This window comes from Calypte anna, chromosome 1 (genome assembly GCF_003957555.1).
Source record: "Calypte anna isolate BGI_N300 chromosome 1, bCalAnn1_v1.p, whole genome shotgun sequence".
In the NCBI taxonomy this organism is placed as follows: domain Eukaryota; kingdom Metazoa; phylum Chordata; class Aves; order Apodiformes; family Trochilidae; genus Calypte; species Calypte anna.
Window position 1 is genome coordinate 56,953,607 of NC_044244.1, and position 18,181 is coordinate 56,971,787.

Below are 18,181 nucleotides of genomic sequence, written 5' to 3' on the forward strand. Positions count from 1 at the left end.
GAGAAAGAGAAGAGAAAGAGAAGAGAAAAGAAGAGAAAGGAGAAGAGAGAAAGAGAAAGGAGAAGAGAAGAGAAAGAAGAGAAGAAAGAGAAGAGAAGAAGAAAGAGAAAAGAGAAGAGAAAAGAGAAGAGAAAGAGAAGAGAGAAAGAGAAAGAGAAAGAGAAAGAGAAAGAGAAGGAGAAGAGAAGAGAAGAGAAGAGAAGAGAAGAGAAGAGAAGAGAAGAAGAGAAGAAAGAAAGAGAAAGAAGAAAGAGAAGAGAAAGAGAAGAAAAGAGAAGAGAAGAGAGAAGAAGAGAAGAGAAGAGAAGAAGAGAAGAAGAGAAGAGAAGAGAAGAGAACGAAGAAGAGAAAAGAAAAGAAAAGAAAAGAAAAAGAAAAAGAAAAGAAAAGAAAAGAAAAGAAAAGAAAAGAAAAGAAAGAAAAGAAAAGAAAAGAAAAGAAAAGAAAGAAAAGAAAGAAAAGAAAAGAAAGAAAGAAAAGAAAAGAAAGAAAAGAAAAGAAAAGAAAAGAAAAGAAAAGAAAGAAAAGAAAAAAAGAAAGAAAAGAAAAAAAGAAAGGGGGGCATGGCATGGGAGGAGTGGGCAATAGAAAGTGCTGGTGCACCCCTGCTCCAAAAAACATGATTCAGTCTTACCACAAGACAATGAAAAGTTTAAAGAGAAAAAAAAAATCACCCAGCAAAAGCTGTCATAAGAGAGCACTGCTGAAGAAAAGTTCTCTCAGAGATGCACCTAGGAACTGGAGTCTCCTGATGCTTTTTGCCAGACTGCTTTATTTTCTCAGCCATACACTGATGCTTTCCAAAATAATACCCTCAAATGATAAAAGCATTGTATTCAGTGAGCAGTATCTGTTCCATAAATACTGTGCTGAGCCCAGTAGTCCAAGACAAACATACAGGTGAAGGGACTGACTGACGTAGTCTTTGAAAGCCAGGGCCAGTCCTTTCTGTCTACAGCTAACTTGAGGTTACCTACACCATTATAATTTCCACACATTTTACATACATATACATGCATGTATGCTGGAATAAGAAAAATATTATGAAAACAGTACTGAGCATCAGCTGATGCCATCTAATTAAGATAATTATGCCCTTAATATGCCCTCTGTATGCCTATTACCTTGTAGCTTTTAATTGAGGAAAAACAGAAAACAAAAAAACCCAAACACACAACAAAAAACTGTAAAAGAAAAACTTTTTCTATGTCTATTTTTTGCCTCTACTACCCAATGCCAACTAAGAAGATTTGCTATTAGAAGTAAAATTCATTTCAGCTCCTTTTGTCCCTGTATTCCTTTCTTCAAGGAAAGAATTTCAGACCTTCATCATGGTAGTGACTGGAGCACAGAAAATGAAAATTTTAGTCATATTTAGCTAGAATTTATATCTAAACAACTCGAGACATAAAATGCAGATCTAACGTGTGTGGATTAGGAATGAAATACTGTGCACAGCTCACGACGTTTTACAACAGCATAGGATATAATAAGGCATATTGTGAGGTTTGTTTCTTAGTCTTGAATATATTTATAAAATGTTGAATCTCCCTCATACGTGCTATTCCATGAAGATTTCATCTACCTGACGAGAAGAGTGGGATAACATTTATCTAAAACAATACAAAACACAAATGCTCTTAACAGAATAACTGTTAAAAGTAACTGTACCAAATGTTTTTTCTTATTTTGCTATACACCATTTTTTTTAAATTAGTAGTTCATACTGATTTAGATTGCAAAATTTCAAGAAGAAAATAATATCAGTGAACTTATCTGGACTCTAAGACCCTACCTTAGACCATTTCAGAGTTATTCAGTTTATTAGATCCACAATAAAAGCAGACACACACAAAAAGTCCTGTTGCTAAGTATTTTTCCATGTTGCTGATACAACTTCTGCTGTACTGCCCAAAATTTCTGTCCTTTAGCTTGGTGGAAGAAACTGGAGTGACTCTTCCTCACAAAGTACCAGTGTCTAAAAGATCCAGTACCTTCCCAAGAACTTACTGCAAAGAAAAAAAAAGTTGATGTCCTGTCAGTGTCTGCTCTCACCAAGATAAATTCTGAGTATTCTCCATACCAAGCCATGCTCCTCAAGTCTGGTGATGAAGACACAATAAAGCTAAACACGATTCTTGATGAGGAGCCACCCTCATTCCACGATACAGTTCCCCTGTTCCACCCTCACATATCCGACTTAAAGATTCCCTCTAGACACAGACACTTTCCTACCATTTACTGAAAGTTATCAGAATTGGAATTATGGGCAGGGAGCTGTCAAAACCACTTCTCAAATATGAATTAGAGGAAAGTCATGAGTTAGTAGCCTGATATCTGTATGATAGCATTAGGATAAGATTTTTCAAGCTAGCACTGATACACAAGTGCCATGACACCACAGTGTCCATGCCTTCTTTTTAAGTAAGGGACTGTGTTTCAATTTCACCATAAAGGTTACTGTACTCTCTGGCACCAGCCTAAATTGGGAAGTTAAGGAAAGGGTCAGCAAATAAAACTGAAATCACAAATTCATTGTATGCAGTATCATACAACTGAAGCACTCAGGACAACTCCAACTGTGATATCTTCAGTCAGACTTACCTTCAAATGAACCTTTCCATTTTATTGCAAAGCTAATTACACCATAGTTTAATTTTTTTAATTATTTACTGCTAAATATATTTTAAAACATTCTCAGCATTAAGTTAAATTAAGACAATCAGATTGAGGTATATCAGGTTTTCCATTATAAAGTTAAATGTCTATGTAAGGCAGATAATTCAATTCACATTATGTTAAAAGCACATTAGTCTTTGAAGTGGCAAGCATTTGCATGGAAATTTGTTGAAGTCTGGGGTTTTCCCTATAAAATAATTATTTTCATAGATAAACCTTTGATGAAATGCATTAAAATTCACAAGCACAGTGCTTGTTTTATTATGGTAGAATGGTAATATAGTATTGATTCAGGTCATCCTATATAATCAGTAAATTTTAACTGTAAATAATTAAACACCAAAATATTCTTTGTTTCAATGATGCTATGAGCTAATAAACTAAGTTTCTTAGTTTCTAAGTTTCTGTTTAACTTCTCAGTATTTTACTGAGAAAAAAACATCACAATGCAGATACTCCGAAAATGTCATAAAAATATTTATCCAGTAAAACACAATAAAACAAGTTAGAATGAATCTCAGCTCCTAATGGTTACAGAACTACAGCTTCACTGGAATAACCATGAGATGGCTGAACAGCCTGACAGCTGGAGTGCTGCAAAGGATGAATACAATACTGGATGGATGACACACAGGGGCTACACAGAGCTGGGTCTGCTATTCATTAACAAGGAAGAACTGGTCAGGGATGGGGGGGGGGGGGGGAGGGAAATAATCAATGGCAGCCCTTGATGTAGCAATCATGAAGTAGTGGAGTTGAAGATCCTAGGGGAGTGAAGAAAACAAGAAGCACAGTATAAACTGTGAGTTCAGGAGAGCAGATTTCAGCTTCTTCAGTGAACTGGTGGATGCAATCCCATGTGAGAAAGTTCTGAAAGGCAAAGGAGTTTAAGAAAGCTGACATGCTATTACTGACAGGATATTATAAGCACAAAGTCAGACCATCACAAAATTCAGGAAAACGTAGGAATATCAGTAGAAGAGCTTGGATAAACAGTGAAGTGATGACAGAACTTCAATGCAAAAAGGCTTTACACAGGACAGTGATGAAGGGACAGGTTACAAAGAAATAATCTAGAAACATTGCCCAGGCATTTAGAGCTGTTGTTAGGAAAGCCAAAGTTCATCAGAGTTGGTACTTGCAGGGAATATTACAGTAGCCTCACCTGCTGCTTTTGTATTATAAGGCTGAAGAAAGAAATTGTGGGACCTTTGCTGAAAGGCAGATTTTGCAACAGTTGACACAGGTAAAACTGAGGTGTTCAGTGCTTTCTTTGACTCTGTCTTCAACATGGCCTCCCAGGCTTCTGATTAGAAGTCTTCAGAGAAGAATTCTCAATAGTGGGTAAGGCTCAAGTCGGGCTTTGCTTCACAGAACCAAGCCCCTATAAGTCCATAGAACTAAATGGCCTGCATCCAAGAGCATTAATAGAATCAGCTGATGTCCTTGTAAAGGCACCCTATCCTGTATCTCTGAAAGGTCACATGGTGATCAGGCAAGGTCCCTGACAAATGGATGAAAGCAAATGTTGGCAAAAAAGACCAAAAGAACAGTTTGGAAAACCACAGGTGCATGCATCAACATCACTTTTTCCCTGAGAAAGTAATGTAAGTCCTCTGAGAAAATATTTCTAGGTACATGAAGGATTATGTGGTTGCTGGTAAATGCAAGCATAGATTTATCAAGTGTAAATTATGTCTGACCAATTCCCCTGTAATAAAATGACTGGTTTTGCAGATTAGGGGAAAATGATGTATGCCATTTACCTTGATTGTAGCAAGGATGTTGGATGATCAAGCTCAGAAGGTAATAAAGATGTATTGGATCTGGAGGCCAGTAACAAATGGAATAGCATAGGGGCCTATCCTGGAATCTGTTTGTTGGTATTTTTTTCTTTTAAATATATTTGGCAGTGACTCGGTGATAAAAATACATGCTCATCATATTTGCAGATTACACCACATTGGATGAAATGGTCAATATGCTTGAGGGCATGTAGAGATATGCCATGTAGAGATAACTAAATAGATGGGAGGAATGGGATAACAGGAACCATATGAAATCTAACACGACATGCAAAGTCTTGGAAAAGGATAACCCCTTGCAATGATACAGGCTGGGAAGCAGCTCTAAGTAAAAGAACCTGGGAGTTTTGGTGAATGTTCAACAAGCTAACCATGAGCCAGGAGTGTGCCTTGGCAGCAAAGACGACCAACTGTATCCTTGGCTGCATCAACAGTAGCGTAGCCAGTAGTCTGAAGAATGTGATTATCCCTCTCTAATCAGCACTCCCTGGGCCAAATTTAGAATACTGAATCCAGTTTTGGGCCCCCCAGTCCAGGAAAGACACTGATAAATTGGAGCAAGATAAGCAAAGTGCTGCCAAGATGGTCAGGGAGACATGCCCTGTGAGAGGCAGCTAAGGAACAGCTTGTTCAGTCTGAAGAAGAGAAGGCTTCAGGAGGATCTGCTAACAGCTTTCCAATACCCACAAGAAGGTAATGAAAAAGTTGGAGCCAGACTCCTCATGTTGGCAGTTAATGGAAACAAAAGAGACAACAGGCATAAATTCAAATAAGGTCCCAACTTCATATAAGGAAAAAAATACTTTTCACCATGAAGGCATTCAAGCAGTGGAATGGGTTGCCAAGCAGAGAATTTGAAAACTTCCAAGGATGGAGACTGCACAAATCTTGACTGGATAAAGTCCTTGCTAACCTGGGTTGACCCCATAATTGACCCCTTTTTGAGCAGCATGTTGAACCAAATATTCCTGATGTTCCTTCCAATCTCAAGTACTCTATGATCCTAAATTTAAGGAGCCCTATAGACAATGTTTGGCATACACTTGCATAACTTTTGAGCAGCATTAGAACACAAAAATCCAGGGCTCCATGAATGATACCTAATTAACTCAAACATTCAGCACAAGCCCATATAAAGCCTCATATGCTTTCTCTCCCCAAAATGCTACTGCATCTCCTGTTTCAATCACAGATTCACAAGAGCAGCACATAACAACTAGCATTTTCTCTGTCAATGCACATGATCAAGTTAAGCTGTGTAATTTCTGCAGCTGACTTGAGAAGACTGCTCATGGACCTGAAATGAGGACTCACCCCAAAGCAACACACTCTCATGTGTTGAAGGAAACACAGCTAACTCTAAACAGCTACTCATGTGAGCTGTGCAATAATGCCACCTAGTGATCTGTATTTACAGTGAAGTCAGAAGAAGGAAATTAATTTACAGCCCATCAGTAACCAACTTTGCTACTCTATCAAAATAAGTAGGGATGTTTGAAGTACATGTGTGTATATACACACACTTCTATATGAACCAACAAGCACAGTAACCAGTAAGACAAGTGCCTCTCCATTATCCAATTTTAAGTCCCACACATCGTTTATGAATTTGAAAAAAATCCACTACACAAACAGAATAAGTTCTTCCGAGATGCAAGAATCATTATTGTCTGGACTAAAAAGACAAGGATTTCCAGAATGATGGAATAGTACTGCACTTCTTCATTTATATCAATAGAAGAGTTTTCAGATCCTCAGGTGTAGAATAATCATCCACTTCACTGACAAATACAATAATGATATGTTTCTTGTCAAGAAACAGACACAAAAGTAGAACATCCAAGCTCTGTATTTACTGCACAAACATTGTCCAACTCACATTTACAGAATCTGTAAACAGTTTTAGAAGTTTTACAGCATCCTTGAAAGGTCAGTGATTTCTTCCAGTCTTAGTCTTCTATAGAATGTAGAGAGGCAAACTTGAACTATTTCAAAATTCCAGCAATTTTTAAGAATGTTTGTTTTGCTCAGTGAATACACCTTGAAACTAAGTTCAATATATCTTTCCATTTCTCTTGCTATCAGGTCTGCTTACTCTTTGTAGGATTTTTTAATATACTACATCATAGTATATTAAACTACGAAACATCATAGTTTCATTAAATTTCCACTCTGTCCAACAGCCTTTCCCTCCTTCATCTCATTTACTGTCCACTTTCATGGCTGAATGACTTTGGGAATGGGAAACACATTTTGCTTTTCTCCAGAGATACTGGGTTGTATCTCATTCAGGATCTCCTACTATTTTCAAAATATCTATAAGCACATCCCATCACTGTCCAACATCTTCAGTTTGGTTTCTAAAGCAAATGACCTTGACTAAGGCAGATGGAAAAAAGCCTAGTGTTCCCCAATGACCCAGTATTTACTTGGCTCCTTTGTATTTTATGCAAGTTCAAAGGTGTAAGATCTCCACTGTAACAAGATGAAACTGAAATAACAGCCTGGTAGTCATTAAGTAAACAGCAAAAAATACTGAATTTTTCTTGTGGCATACCAAATACCAAGACATGTTTCTTGCAGGCTAGCTCATCTCTACATCAGAGAAGCAGCAATAGCACAGACAGGTTGTCTAGTTTGGTCAGTAGGCTTCTCAAGTCTAAGCAACTGAAACTTCTGCTGCATTGCTTTTTTTTTTTTTTTTACTCTGCTCTTTAGATTCAGAACTAGATATATTTCCTGTGTAAAACTGTTTTCTGGAACTCATCATAACTGTCACATCAGAGACAAGGCATACAGACAGTCCTGGCTCATATGGCTTACCAAAGAGTTAGGAAAAACATCTTTGTGTTCACCATCACTGTGACACTTGAGAGTTTGTAAGTTGTATACTAGTCCTATAATGTTTGAGAATTCCAGAATTCTAATGAAGATTCTTTAAAAGATAAGGCACCTGATTGGTCTTTTTCTATAAGCACTGAGCTACGATTAGATACACATAGAAAAACAATGGTAGCATTTTACATCTTGAGGTTTTAAAGTCTATGTAGAGCATAAGAGATATTAGAAACACCACACAACACCTAACTTACATTCTCAGTCACCGATGATCATCAATATCTGCATGTATACATGTAGTCTGATGTACATGCCAGAATCTGAGTTTAATCTAAATTTAAGCAGTCCCACAGGATGGGAGGCAATAAAAGGATAAGCAGATGATGCTGCCTTCAAGAGAAATATCTATAAACTCACGTTTATTTTATATAACTATAACAGAGCACAAGTCTTCCCCCCACCTTACGTACAGCTGACTCTGGAGAGTACATCAGAAAAAGCTGTGCTCAGCTTTAGAACTTGAATGGTATCAATGTAAATTGGGTTTGGGTTTACGCCCTAGATTCAGCTCAGGTAAAATATGTATTATTCACCTACACTATCACAGAATAAGTGGAACAGTAGATACAGCAGAGAAAGCCACAGAATGAAAAGCTGATTGCTGAAAGGACTTTCTAAGCTCCAGAGAATTCTCCCAATTAGAAACTGATAATTCCCAGCAACTATCCCACTATTTTTTCTCTGAAAGGGTAATTAACAAGACGTACCATTCTAGGTTATACTTTGATGAACTGTATACAGCTGTAAAAGTGGTCTTATCACCACAAAAAGCAAGTTCATGCATATAAATGTTTTTCCATTTCTCATTTTTATCAATGTACAGCACCAGATATGATTTAAGGAAAGACTAAAGCATGCACCAAATGTTAAGTCAAAACATTTCCTTAATCCCAGATAGCATGTCTCTGGCATCCAGGATGTTGAAATGAAAGAAAAAGAAACAGAATTAAAAAAAATAAAACAACCAAAACTACGACACTGCAAAAGAACTTCATTAATACTTCCTACCTCCAACATCAATGCAATCTGAACAGTAACTTTAATAATGCTTATACTTTACCTATAAAATTTTGTTTTCAGTGTGTGTAGATTAGACTCAATTCAAACTAAAAAAGATTCTTTAGAATTAATGAAAGATCTATTACAGCTGATCTGCTAAAGTTTTGTATAGAAAAATAGTCAAATATAAATGAAAAAAATTACCAACTTCTGTAATGCTCAAGAATAGTGCTCTTCTCTTTACTAGTGCCAGCATTTACCAATTCAAATTCCTGTCTTACACTTACATTTCTCTTTAATCTCAAAATTCAGAAGCCTGCCCAAAAGACTAACTTCAAGTCTTCAAAAACATTCAAAATCAGTGAGTTAATCAGAGACTTTCCTATATATTCTAATAAGGCTTAAGTTTTAACACTTACTCTGAATTATTAAGTAAATTATGTTTTTTTGTTGGGTTTTTTCATTCCTTCTCCTCAAGACACATGCACAAGAAAAAAAAAGAAAAAAAGGTGCCTAACAAGACAAAAATATAATAGAAATTCCATTACCTTGGATTTAAGATTTCACCAACAATTTCTTGGAGCTTGTCAACAAAATTAACAAAGTTTGAAAGTCCCTTTATGTGGACTTTTAAAGGATCAAATAATGAAGATGCACAGCCTCTTCCTCCAAGTTCCACGGTTCGGATAAAAGATGTTGCCATCTATTAGGAGAAATATTCAGAAACATGAAACTGTAGACATAGGTGAAATGTACATGTCTTGAAGTGAGCCCCTCCTACAGATTTTCAGACAGTGTATAATAGCTGGTTGACAAAAGAAATAATTAAACCGAAATCAATAGAATTCCTCTTAACAAAAAGCTTTGTACATATCACTATAAATATTTGCAAGATAAATACTCAAATAGTATTTAAAAAAAAAACAGAAAATAAACCAAAGTGAAAATTACCCATCTAATTTGATATTTACATTGGCCTTTTGACAGTTCAAAAAAAACTTTAACACACATTATAGAATTTTTTTGTTGTTGAATCTTTTTGAATGCTCATGCTGACCTCAGAAAAATTACTTAAATTCATAGGGCTGTCTATGAGCCAAGAACAATTTTAACACAAGCATATAAAGCTGACTTCAGTCGTACATTTATTTTCAGGGTGCAAATAAACATAATGTAACATTAAAGTTTAAAAAAAAACATGACAGTTGAAGTATCTGTTATCACAGGTACCCAACTCTTAAGGTTTCCATATATTTTTAATATGCTGTAAAGACACTGAAAACAAGAGACATCCCCAAAGTAGTATGTCTCAGAGGACAATCCCTCAAATTTTTAGGCAACAATCAGAATAAAAGGCTTAGCAGTTCTCCAGAAAGGTGAAACTAAAGATAACAATCCAATATACTTAACACAGATGCAGTAATATTAATTGCACTTATGACTTTTGATTTCAAACTACACAGCTAAATCATAAAGCTTTTAGGACTGGAAAGAGTACAACTGGAATTATTCTAGCAAAGAAAATAAACCTGTCAGTATTTCTGCCTTTGTGCTAAAAATTTCTTGTGGATCAAGTACAGTTCATACCTTCCCAATGGAAAATATTCTGGCTCTGCAAGCTTTCTACAAGACGCAGATGCCAGAAAGGATGACTTCTTAACATGGCAGAGAAGCTTCCCCTCTGGCAACTGTGAGGAAGAGGTAATAAATCCAGTCCAAACACATACTTTTTTTTTTTTTTTTTTTAAATACAATGTTAATAGAGCATTAGGAGCAAAAATAATATTCCATATTCAGCCATAAAACTCTGAAAATGAAGCTGCCTCAATAACTGTCATATAACCATACAATTTTTCCTTGGTTTGCTGTTGTCTGCATTGAGGTCACTGTACACACAAAACCTGATTATTTTCAATGTGAGGGAATAACATTTTTTTTAGACAAAGGATTCTGAATAGACTATGTACACTCCTCTAAGTAAAAATGCAGCTCACGTACCAAACAAGATACTTTAGGAACAACCCTCTGTGACCACTGCCCATTGATGCTCTATTTATATCTTCATACAAGGGCATTAAGAAAGCGTATCTCAAGTTTTGGGGTTTTTCCCACCTCTGTGCCTTTGAGATTAAAATGAGCAGGAATGTCCCATATCAATAGTATATTGAAGACTACTTCAAGCCTGATCATGCTATGAATGACTGGAAAGCATTACTCTCCCCAGATTCTGAGTTAAAGCTAAAAAAGCTACAACACTGCCCTTTTGGCCTTTGTTCTAGCATGCATATCAAAGGCAGGATTTTGTCACCAGGTAATTTGTATACAGGAATGCTTCAAGTTCCATGTGTCAAAAGTTTAACAAATGGACAAATAAATACTGTTTGTTATTCAACCAAAATACTTACAGAACATTAAAAATTAAATACATGGTAATGTTAGTGACTTAGTTTTGTTAATGTTAACACTGCTTTATAATATTTATAAAAATCAACCTCATAGCTCTTAGAGGTATTTGGTCAGCAGCAACATCTAGTCTAATGCCATCTTCATCATTTTTTTCTTTGATACGCATATTCTTGACCTCACTTTACACTGTTTACCAAGATTTCAAATTTTAAAAACAATAATAAAATCATGTCTGAGATCCACTTGTAGCATAGTACAGTTTTTCAGAATTTCATTCACTCTCTGGGATGAACAGCCTCAATTCCTAGTTTTGTGATATCAAATTTTAGAGCACCAGAGGTACAGAAGAACACAATTATTTTTCTGTCCATCTTTAGCTCTAATGACCAAGCAAGCACCCATTCCTTCCCAAAGAACCTCTGTTGTGTCTTTTTCACCTAAAACCATGATTATGGTGGAATTTGACTTGGCTTGCAAGTGTCAGTCCTGCATAGGCAATTAAAGCAACATATTATGTTAGACCTATTTTATTGCTTCTGATCTACAGAAAGTTTTATTTGACACACATACCAGAAATATGGACATTTTTCTTGCCTGTGAGGCATGTTTCAGTTTAGTGAAGGCTTCTCTACCAAGTCCTCTGTCAGGAACATTTAGAATTTGAGCCAATGCCAGATCATCCTTAGAATTCACCAACAGGCTTAAATATGAGCAAACACACTTCTTTGCCAGGATTCTCACCTGTATAAGAAAACACCACACAAACTGTTATTCCACTGCTAAATTATATTCCTTTTTTAGAAAAAAGCTAACTATATATGTGTTGCAAGACGAACCTCTCTTAGGGCACAGCACTCTGAGGTCCAACAGGTGTTCCAGCAGAAGTGCCCAAACAGTGCTCTGAGTCTGTTGCCCTCAGGACTGCTCAGCCTGGCTCAGTGCTACTGCTCCAGATTCCACTGACCTCTCTGCTGGCTTGCTCAGGACTGAGCTGAGCTTGTGTCTCAGGCCTCACCTTTTATTGGCCCCCTAATCCTGCTCATGTGCAGTTGGGGCCCACCCTATTCAGGCACAGGTGGGCTTAACACAAGCTCATGCCCACTGCCTGGTATTTAGTGGCACCCGGTTGCCTCATTGCCTCATTTCACTACATATATGCTCTGATATAATTTTTGAAAGAGTAAAATATTCACCTTGCATAACTTGGGAATGCTATTTTATGTATGGGGATTCTGGATGTGCTGGCAAAATCAATCATGATTAAGTTGTTAAATTTACATATGTAGTACTAAAATATTTGATGGCAGGTTCTCAAAACTGGCAATCACTTTCTACTTGGAAACCTCTTCACAGATATTCTTTTTCTATCCCAAGGCAAAATATTAGCACTAATAAACCACATAATGATTTGTCATGAACTTCAAATAGGCTAATATTTCAAACAACTCACCAGCTCTTAACCAGATCCAGTAATTTTTTATTTTTTTTTTACTCCCCAGGGATTTCAGCCACTGAAGCTCAACTGATAAAGTCTGGACATAAATTGTGATCCAGCTTCACCCCCATAACCAAAATATAACATTTTAATTGCTTACATTGAAGCACTGTTCCAGAATCTGTAATAACAACAGTCCCCAAACTGAAGAATTTATAGTTTTGTCATAAGCAAAGAAAACAAAGACAAAAAACCTGCCATTAACTAACTGAGGGAAAAATAATAAGGAAACCCGTATTTGCTATGGAATTTCTTCTTATTCAAAGGCAGGTATACAACAAAAATGGAGGCAGTAAAGATCATCAAGCATTGCTGTGTGACAGTCTGAAAAGATAAGTCTTAAGGGAAAAAAAGAAAGGAATATTTTTACCACACAAGTCAGAACAGCCAGAAACCTGTTATTTGTAGTAGAAGTGCTATCTAGGGAAGAAATTCAGTTCAAAAATTTTCTTGTTCAGAAATATTGAATTTTATCCAAATATTGAATTGAAATTGCCACTTATCATGAGAAAAGCAAGTTTAGAAATTACTAAAGCTTCAGCATCTTATCCATTGTTACATAGTATTCTGAGATTCATGTTTTGATAGTTGAAAGGGTAAAGAGAAGGAATCCAGCATTCTCATCAAGTCCTCTACTGGGACAGACAAATCTTGCTTGCTTTGTTACAGCTTCCACCACAGTGGCTATTCAGATTTCTTCCATATTGTCACGGTTTAACACTAAAAGCAAAAGTACAGAAACAGAAAACCACCTTTATCCTGGCCCAAACCAGGACACATATACAAAGGAATACAAGAAAATAAAATTAAATCAAAGCTTACTTCACCTACCACGTCACTTTGAAGAACTGGGCAAGTCATTTAACTTAGTCAACTCAACATCCGAATGATAGTGTACTCATAGAAAAATTTATTCCCTCTTTTTTCAAGAGAGGGTAAGTCTTTATGAAGTACCTGCCATAATAGGACTATCTTCCAGAATGTAAATTTCTGCTTTTAGCCCCATACACACACCTACAACATACTCAAGTGATACAGAGTTTGAATACATATGTTCTGTTTTATTAAACCATCAGGAGTTTAATATCAGTAATTGGAAAAGGAAACTGTTATATTTCATCTTTTCATACATACAGAGCATTACAAAAGAAGCAGAAATAATTTTACCTTCACATTCTCCTGACCCTGTTTCTTGACTGGTGTAGAAGGAGCAGAAAGAACAAAATCATTGTTTTCTTGTTCATTCATTATGCCACAAATGAATTCCAACAGTTGAACCTTTAATTAAAAGATTAGGATAAACTTAAGTATGAAGATGACTAGAAAGTAAAAGTATTATTGAAACCTGGTGAAATTCTGTCTTCACTATTTTGCTAGTGTTTTGATGTTAACACAGCCCTTAAAAACTACTTTTAGTTCTAGTCTTCAAAAGTGCAAATTTATTTAGTAGACAGATGAAGGCTAAGATTCAATTTAACTATAAAGAGACATCCTAAACAGTTACATAATACACTAACACTAAAAGCAGCTGCTTATATTTGGGAGAACATTTAATATACCATGCTCAGGAAGAACTCATTAACCCACCTAAGTTCTCTATCTTCCCCATTAACCACCTGAGTGTTTGAGTGTCTGTTCTCTTAACTTTTAACAGGCAAGCTGCTTACAAGTGAACTTGCCATAGAACAATACAGTAATTTAGGGTAAAAGGGACCTATAAAGATTACTTAGTAAAAAAATAATGCTTGGAGCAGGACTGCTCTGACCAACTCATTCAGTAACATACTGAGCCAAGTTTTTAGTATCTGCAAAGATGGGACTCTACATCCTCTCTGGGTAACCTGTTCTGATATTTGATCACTTTTTCATAAAGAAAGCTCTTTGTTCTTACTGGGGATGGAAGGTAAACAGTTTCAATCATGCTGTAACTAGCAATTCATGATATGTTCATATATACCTCAGTTTATTTAATGTTCAGTTACTGATACAGATTTCCTCATATTACAATGACCATCTATTTAAATGTACATAAAATTCAGATGATAAATTATATTTTCAGCTCTGCAATGTAAACAGTAAAAGCAGGCAATTAACTCCTCTCTAATTTTCATTACAAGCTAGAAGCATGCACATCTAAATACAACATTCCTTACTTTTTTTCAGAATCAACATCCTTCATCTTTATACCTTCCATCTTCTATGTTTGGACCTTGAGGGTCCAAGAAGGGCCACAAAGATGATCAAAGCAATAGGAAGCCTGCTGTATGAGGAAAGACTGAGAGAACTGGATTTGTTCAGCCTGGAGAAAAGAAGGCTTAGGGGAGAACTTATTGCCATGTTCCTGTACTTAAAGAGTAGCTACCAAGAAGATGGAGGCTTCCTTTTTAAAAGTATTCCCACAGAAAAGATGAGGGGTAATGGGGGCAAGTTACTTCTGGGCAGATGCTGATTGGACATTACAAGAAAATCTATCCCTATAAGAACAGTCATTGAAAAAAATCTCCCCAGGTGGTGGATTCACACACTGGACATCTGAAAACTCAGCTTGACAAAGTGCTGAGCCAGCTCATCTAAAACATGTTCCCACTTAGAACGGTTGGTTCTTTCAACCTGGCATTCTATGATTCTATGATAATTTTTAAATTAATTTGGGCTTTTAAAAAGATTTGGTAATTTAAAATGTTTCCCCAGTAGAAGAGCAAAATAACTTCTGAGCTCCTGTGTATATTTAGAAGTGTCATAAATCCATAACTAGAATGAAAAATAAGTCAAAGCAATATCAGAGATCATACCAACAAAATACTTACAGGGGCTATGCTTTCATCTTCAGATATAAGTTCAAGACCAGAGGACTTCTGATATATGTCTACTAGATCTAACATACTGCTTCTCACTAAGAAGGCATGGTAGGCTTGTTTTACATCAGCATAATTTTCAGGTTCTTTCATGTTTTCGTATGATAATCCCAGTTTGTCATGTAACAAATACTTCCAATTTTCCAAGACATCACTAAGTGATACTGTGAAATCCCCACGGTGCTAATAAAACAGAAAAAAAAATTGTATCCTGTACAGCTTTAAAAAGAATTTTAAAACAGATTGCATATATAAACGTACATCTGTTTGCTATAAACATAACTATTTAGATTGCAGTAAAGTCTTACTTATAGCTGAAGTTCTTCCATTGCTTTGCCTTTACAGTGTTTTGTTACATGCAGTATTTGTTCCTGATCTTTAAGATACCACATACGTATACTGACCTTTGAAGGACTGCTGTTTATAGAAAGCTATTTATTTGCAGACAGTTTTCAGCATGGCAGGAATCTAATCCCAGTGGCAGCAAATACTTCCAAAGCAAATTTTGCCTTCTAACTTATGCATGGGTTATGATAATTCAGTATTATGGACTTGCACACTATTCCCTGGATTACCAGAATATTCAAATGGCATATGTCTCCTGAGGAGCACTTGTTTCCCATTTCAGTCCCTCAGAAAAATGGAACATATAATAACCCAGTTTAAACAGACCAAACCAGCAGTAGGAATCCTCTAGGAGCACCAAGTTAAAAGTATATCTCCAACATGGTATCTAATAAATCAAAGTCTTTCCTCACCAGACAAAGGACCTGCAGCAACTAGCAAAGTTTACATTAGTGCTACAAAAATATTTTAAATTAAAATAAAATTGCCCTCCAGATACTAACCTTCATGATCTGGTACTCACTGTGACAGTGTATTCTATTACTTATATCAACACTCCTTGGGGTTGTTTGGGTTTTTTTGGTTTGGTTTTTTTGTGGGGGTTTTTTTGGGGTTGGTTTTTTTTTTTTGGTTGGTTGGGTCTTTTTGTTTTTTTTTCTTAATGTGGTGTTTTGCAGTAAGCATATGCCAATGGGCAGCCTAAGGAAGCACAAAAAGTTCCATACTTTCATTCCTTGATAGACATCGCAAGTATTGTGTTCCACAGGCATAGAAACAATGGTGAAGCATCCACACTCCTTGATAGCACAGTATGCTGAGTGTTCCATACTTTTATTTTAGGATGCCTGAAATCCAGTAGCATCATTTAATTTCTTTTTTTAGTGTTCTGGAGGTATTACAAATAATCATAGCAAATATCTATGGTAAGGCAAATGAGCTTCTATTTGAATGGAAAAATTTTAAAAACCTGGAAAACTATGCATATTTCAGCAACATCCATGCTTTCTCTTGTTTTAGAACACGTGTGTTCAAAACTGCTTTGCTTAGCCACCCCCCAGATGTTATCTCTAGTTCTATTTCCAGGCATAGTCCTTAAGTGCAGTATTCTTGTCTGGCATTGCCCTCAAGTTGTGCAATTCTGCAGTCTCGTCATTTCCGGCCCTACTGAGCCTTCATTGCTTGCAGATGCTCTCACACAGACATTCCCAAACTGTCTTTATGTCCATAAAGCACATAATGGTAGGAGAAAGCAGCATTTTGAATAATTTCTTCATTCCAGTAAATGTTGATAGTGCCATGCACATTTAGAAACTGATTCATATAAGCAGAAGTGTATAGACATGAGCATCTGAGAGCTGCTATAATGCAATCTGTTAGACATAAAGCCCGTGAAGTTACAGGCTAATATCCCAAGAGTAGAGAAACCCAGTATACCTTGAATGCTTAATTGTTTGGGATGGAACACTTCTTTTTTATGGGGTGGGACACAAGAGAGTAGAGGTATGCTCTGATTCAGGAGGACTGCAGGTCTACAGCATGTATGGGTCAGTAAAAGAGTTAGAATTTGCAATAATAGCATCATGAAACAAAGAAAAATTGCATTCATCCAAGCAACAAACCAAATATCTGAAGGGAGGATGCAAAAAAGATGGAGCCAGGCTCTTTAAGCTGCCCAGTGGCAGGACCACATGCAATGGCACAAACTGAAAAAACATCAGGACACACTTTCTTTACTATGAGGGTGGTTGAGCGCTGGCATAGGCTGCTAGGGGAGGTTATAAAGTCTCTGTCCTTGGAGATATTTGATAGCTATCTGGACATGATCCTGGGCAACAGGGAATAGAAGTCCCTGCTTGACAGGGATTTGGACAAGGTGACCACCAGAAGTCCCTTCCAACCTCAGCTCTTCGCTGATTCTGTGGCAAATTAATCATACTGAAAAACAACCAAGATAATGTTTCTTGGTAGCATCATTACAGACACGATACAAGCAACACATCATACAATGCTCCTACAAATACGATGGGAGTCTCATTAGCAAAAGAGAGAAAGTTACAGTTTAAGGGAGCAACAGTGTAACAACTTATATTTCTTTATTTGCCAATATGGAAACAAGATGATTTGGGAAAACATTCAAGAAATACAGGATAATGAAGAAAAGATACATTCAGTGTGCAAAATGCAGTATGGAAGCACAGAGTATAACTAAACCACACACCAAAACTGATTTCAACCAGAATCAAACACAACTTCCTAAAGGCAAAATATCTTTCTAACATCAATAAAGAAGAACTTTTTCTTCCAGTCTCACAGTCCTAGTGATAGAAGAGAGATTTACAAAATAGTTAAGTCAGAGAATTTGAATTCAGACTCAGGAGAAAACTCCTACTTCTCCTGATCCACAGGTGCAAACATAGTCAACCTAAAGCAGTTTACCCTCGACTGAACTTCAATCGTTACTCTACTTCAAACCTTAAGAAAGATTCTTTAAAGTTTTCCTAAGTTTTAGATCTATATGACTTAGTCTAGGTAAAAGGAATTAACATTCACAACAGACCATACTGTGCTACAAAGTCTTTTCAGAAGTGTTCAAAGAGAGTGTTTTTCCTTTGATCCCTGATATTTGAGGGATATTTATCACACTATTTGCTACCCTTATTCTTGGTAAAACTTAAGACTTCTATAGTACTTTAAAAGTT

At 36.3% G+C, this 18,181-nt stretch overlaps 1 protein-coding gene across 1 annotated transcript in view; it reads right to left on the reverse strand.

Moving 5' to 3' along the window:
- Positions 1 to 18,181, reverse strand: part of PARPBP (PARP1 binding protein) — a 45,624-nt gene that overhangs the window by 23,536 nt on the left and 3,907 nt on the right. Inside the window, exons 3-6 of the mRNA XM_008505374.2 lie at positions 15,090 to 15,320; positions 13,450 to 13,560; positions 11,358 to 11,528; positions 8,930 to 9,084 (exon numbers count right to left, since the gene is read on the reverse strand). Of these exons, the coding sequence (XP_008503596.2) occupies positions 8,930 to 9,084; positions 11,358 to 11,528; positions 13,450 to 13,560; positions 15,090 to 15,320 (668 nt within the window). The remainder of the gene's footprint in view (positions 1 to 8,929; positions 9,085 to 11,357; positions 11,529 to 13,449; positions 13,561 to 15,089; positions 15,321 to 18,181) is intronic.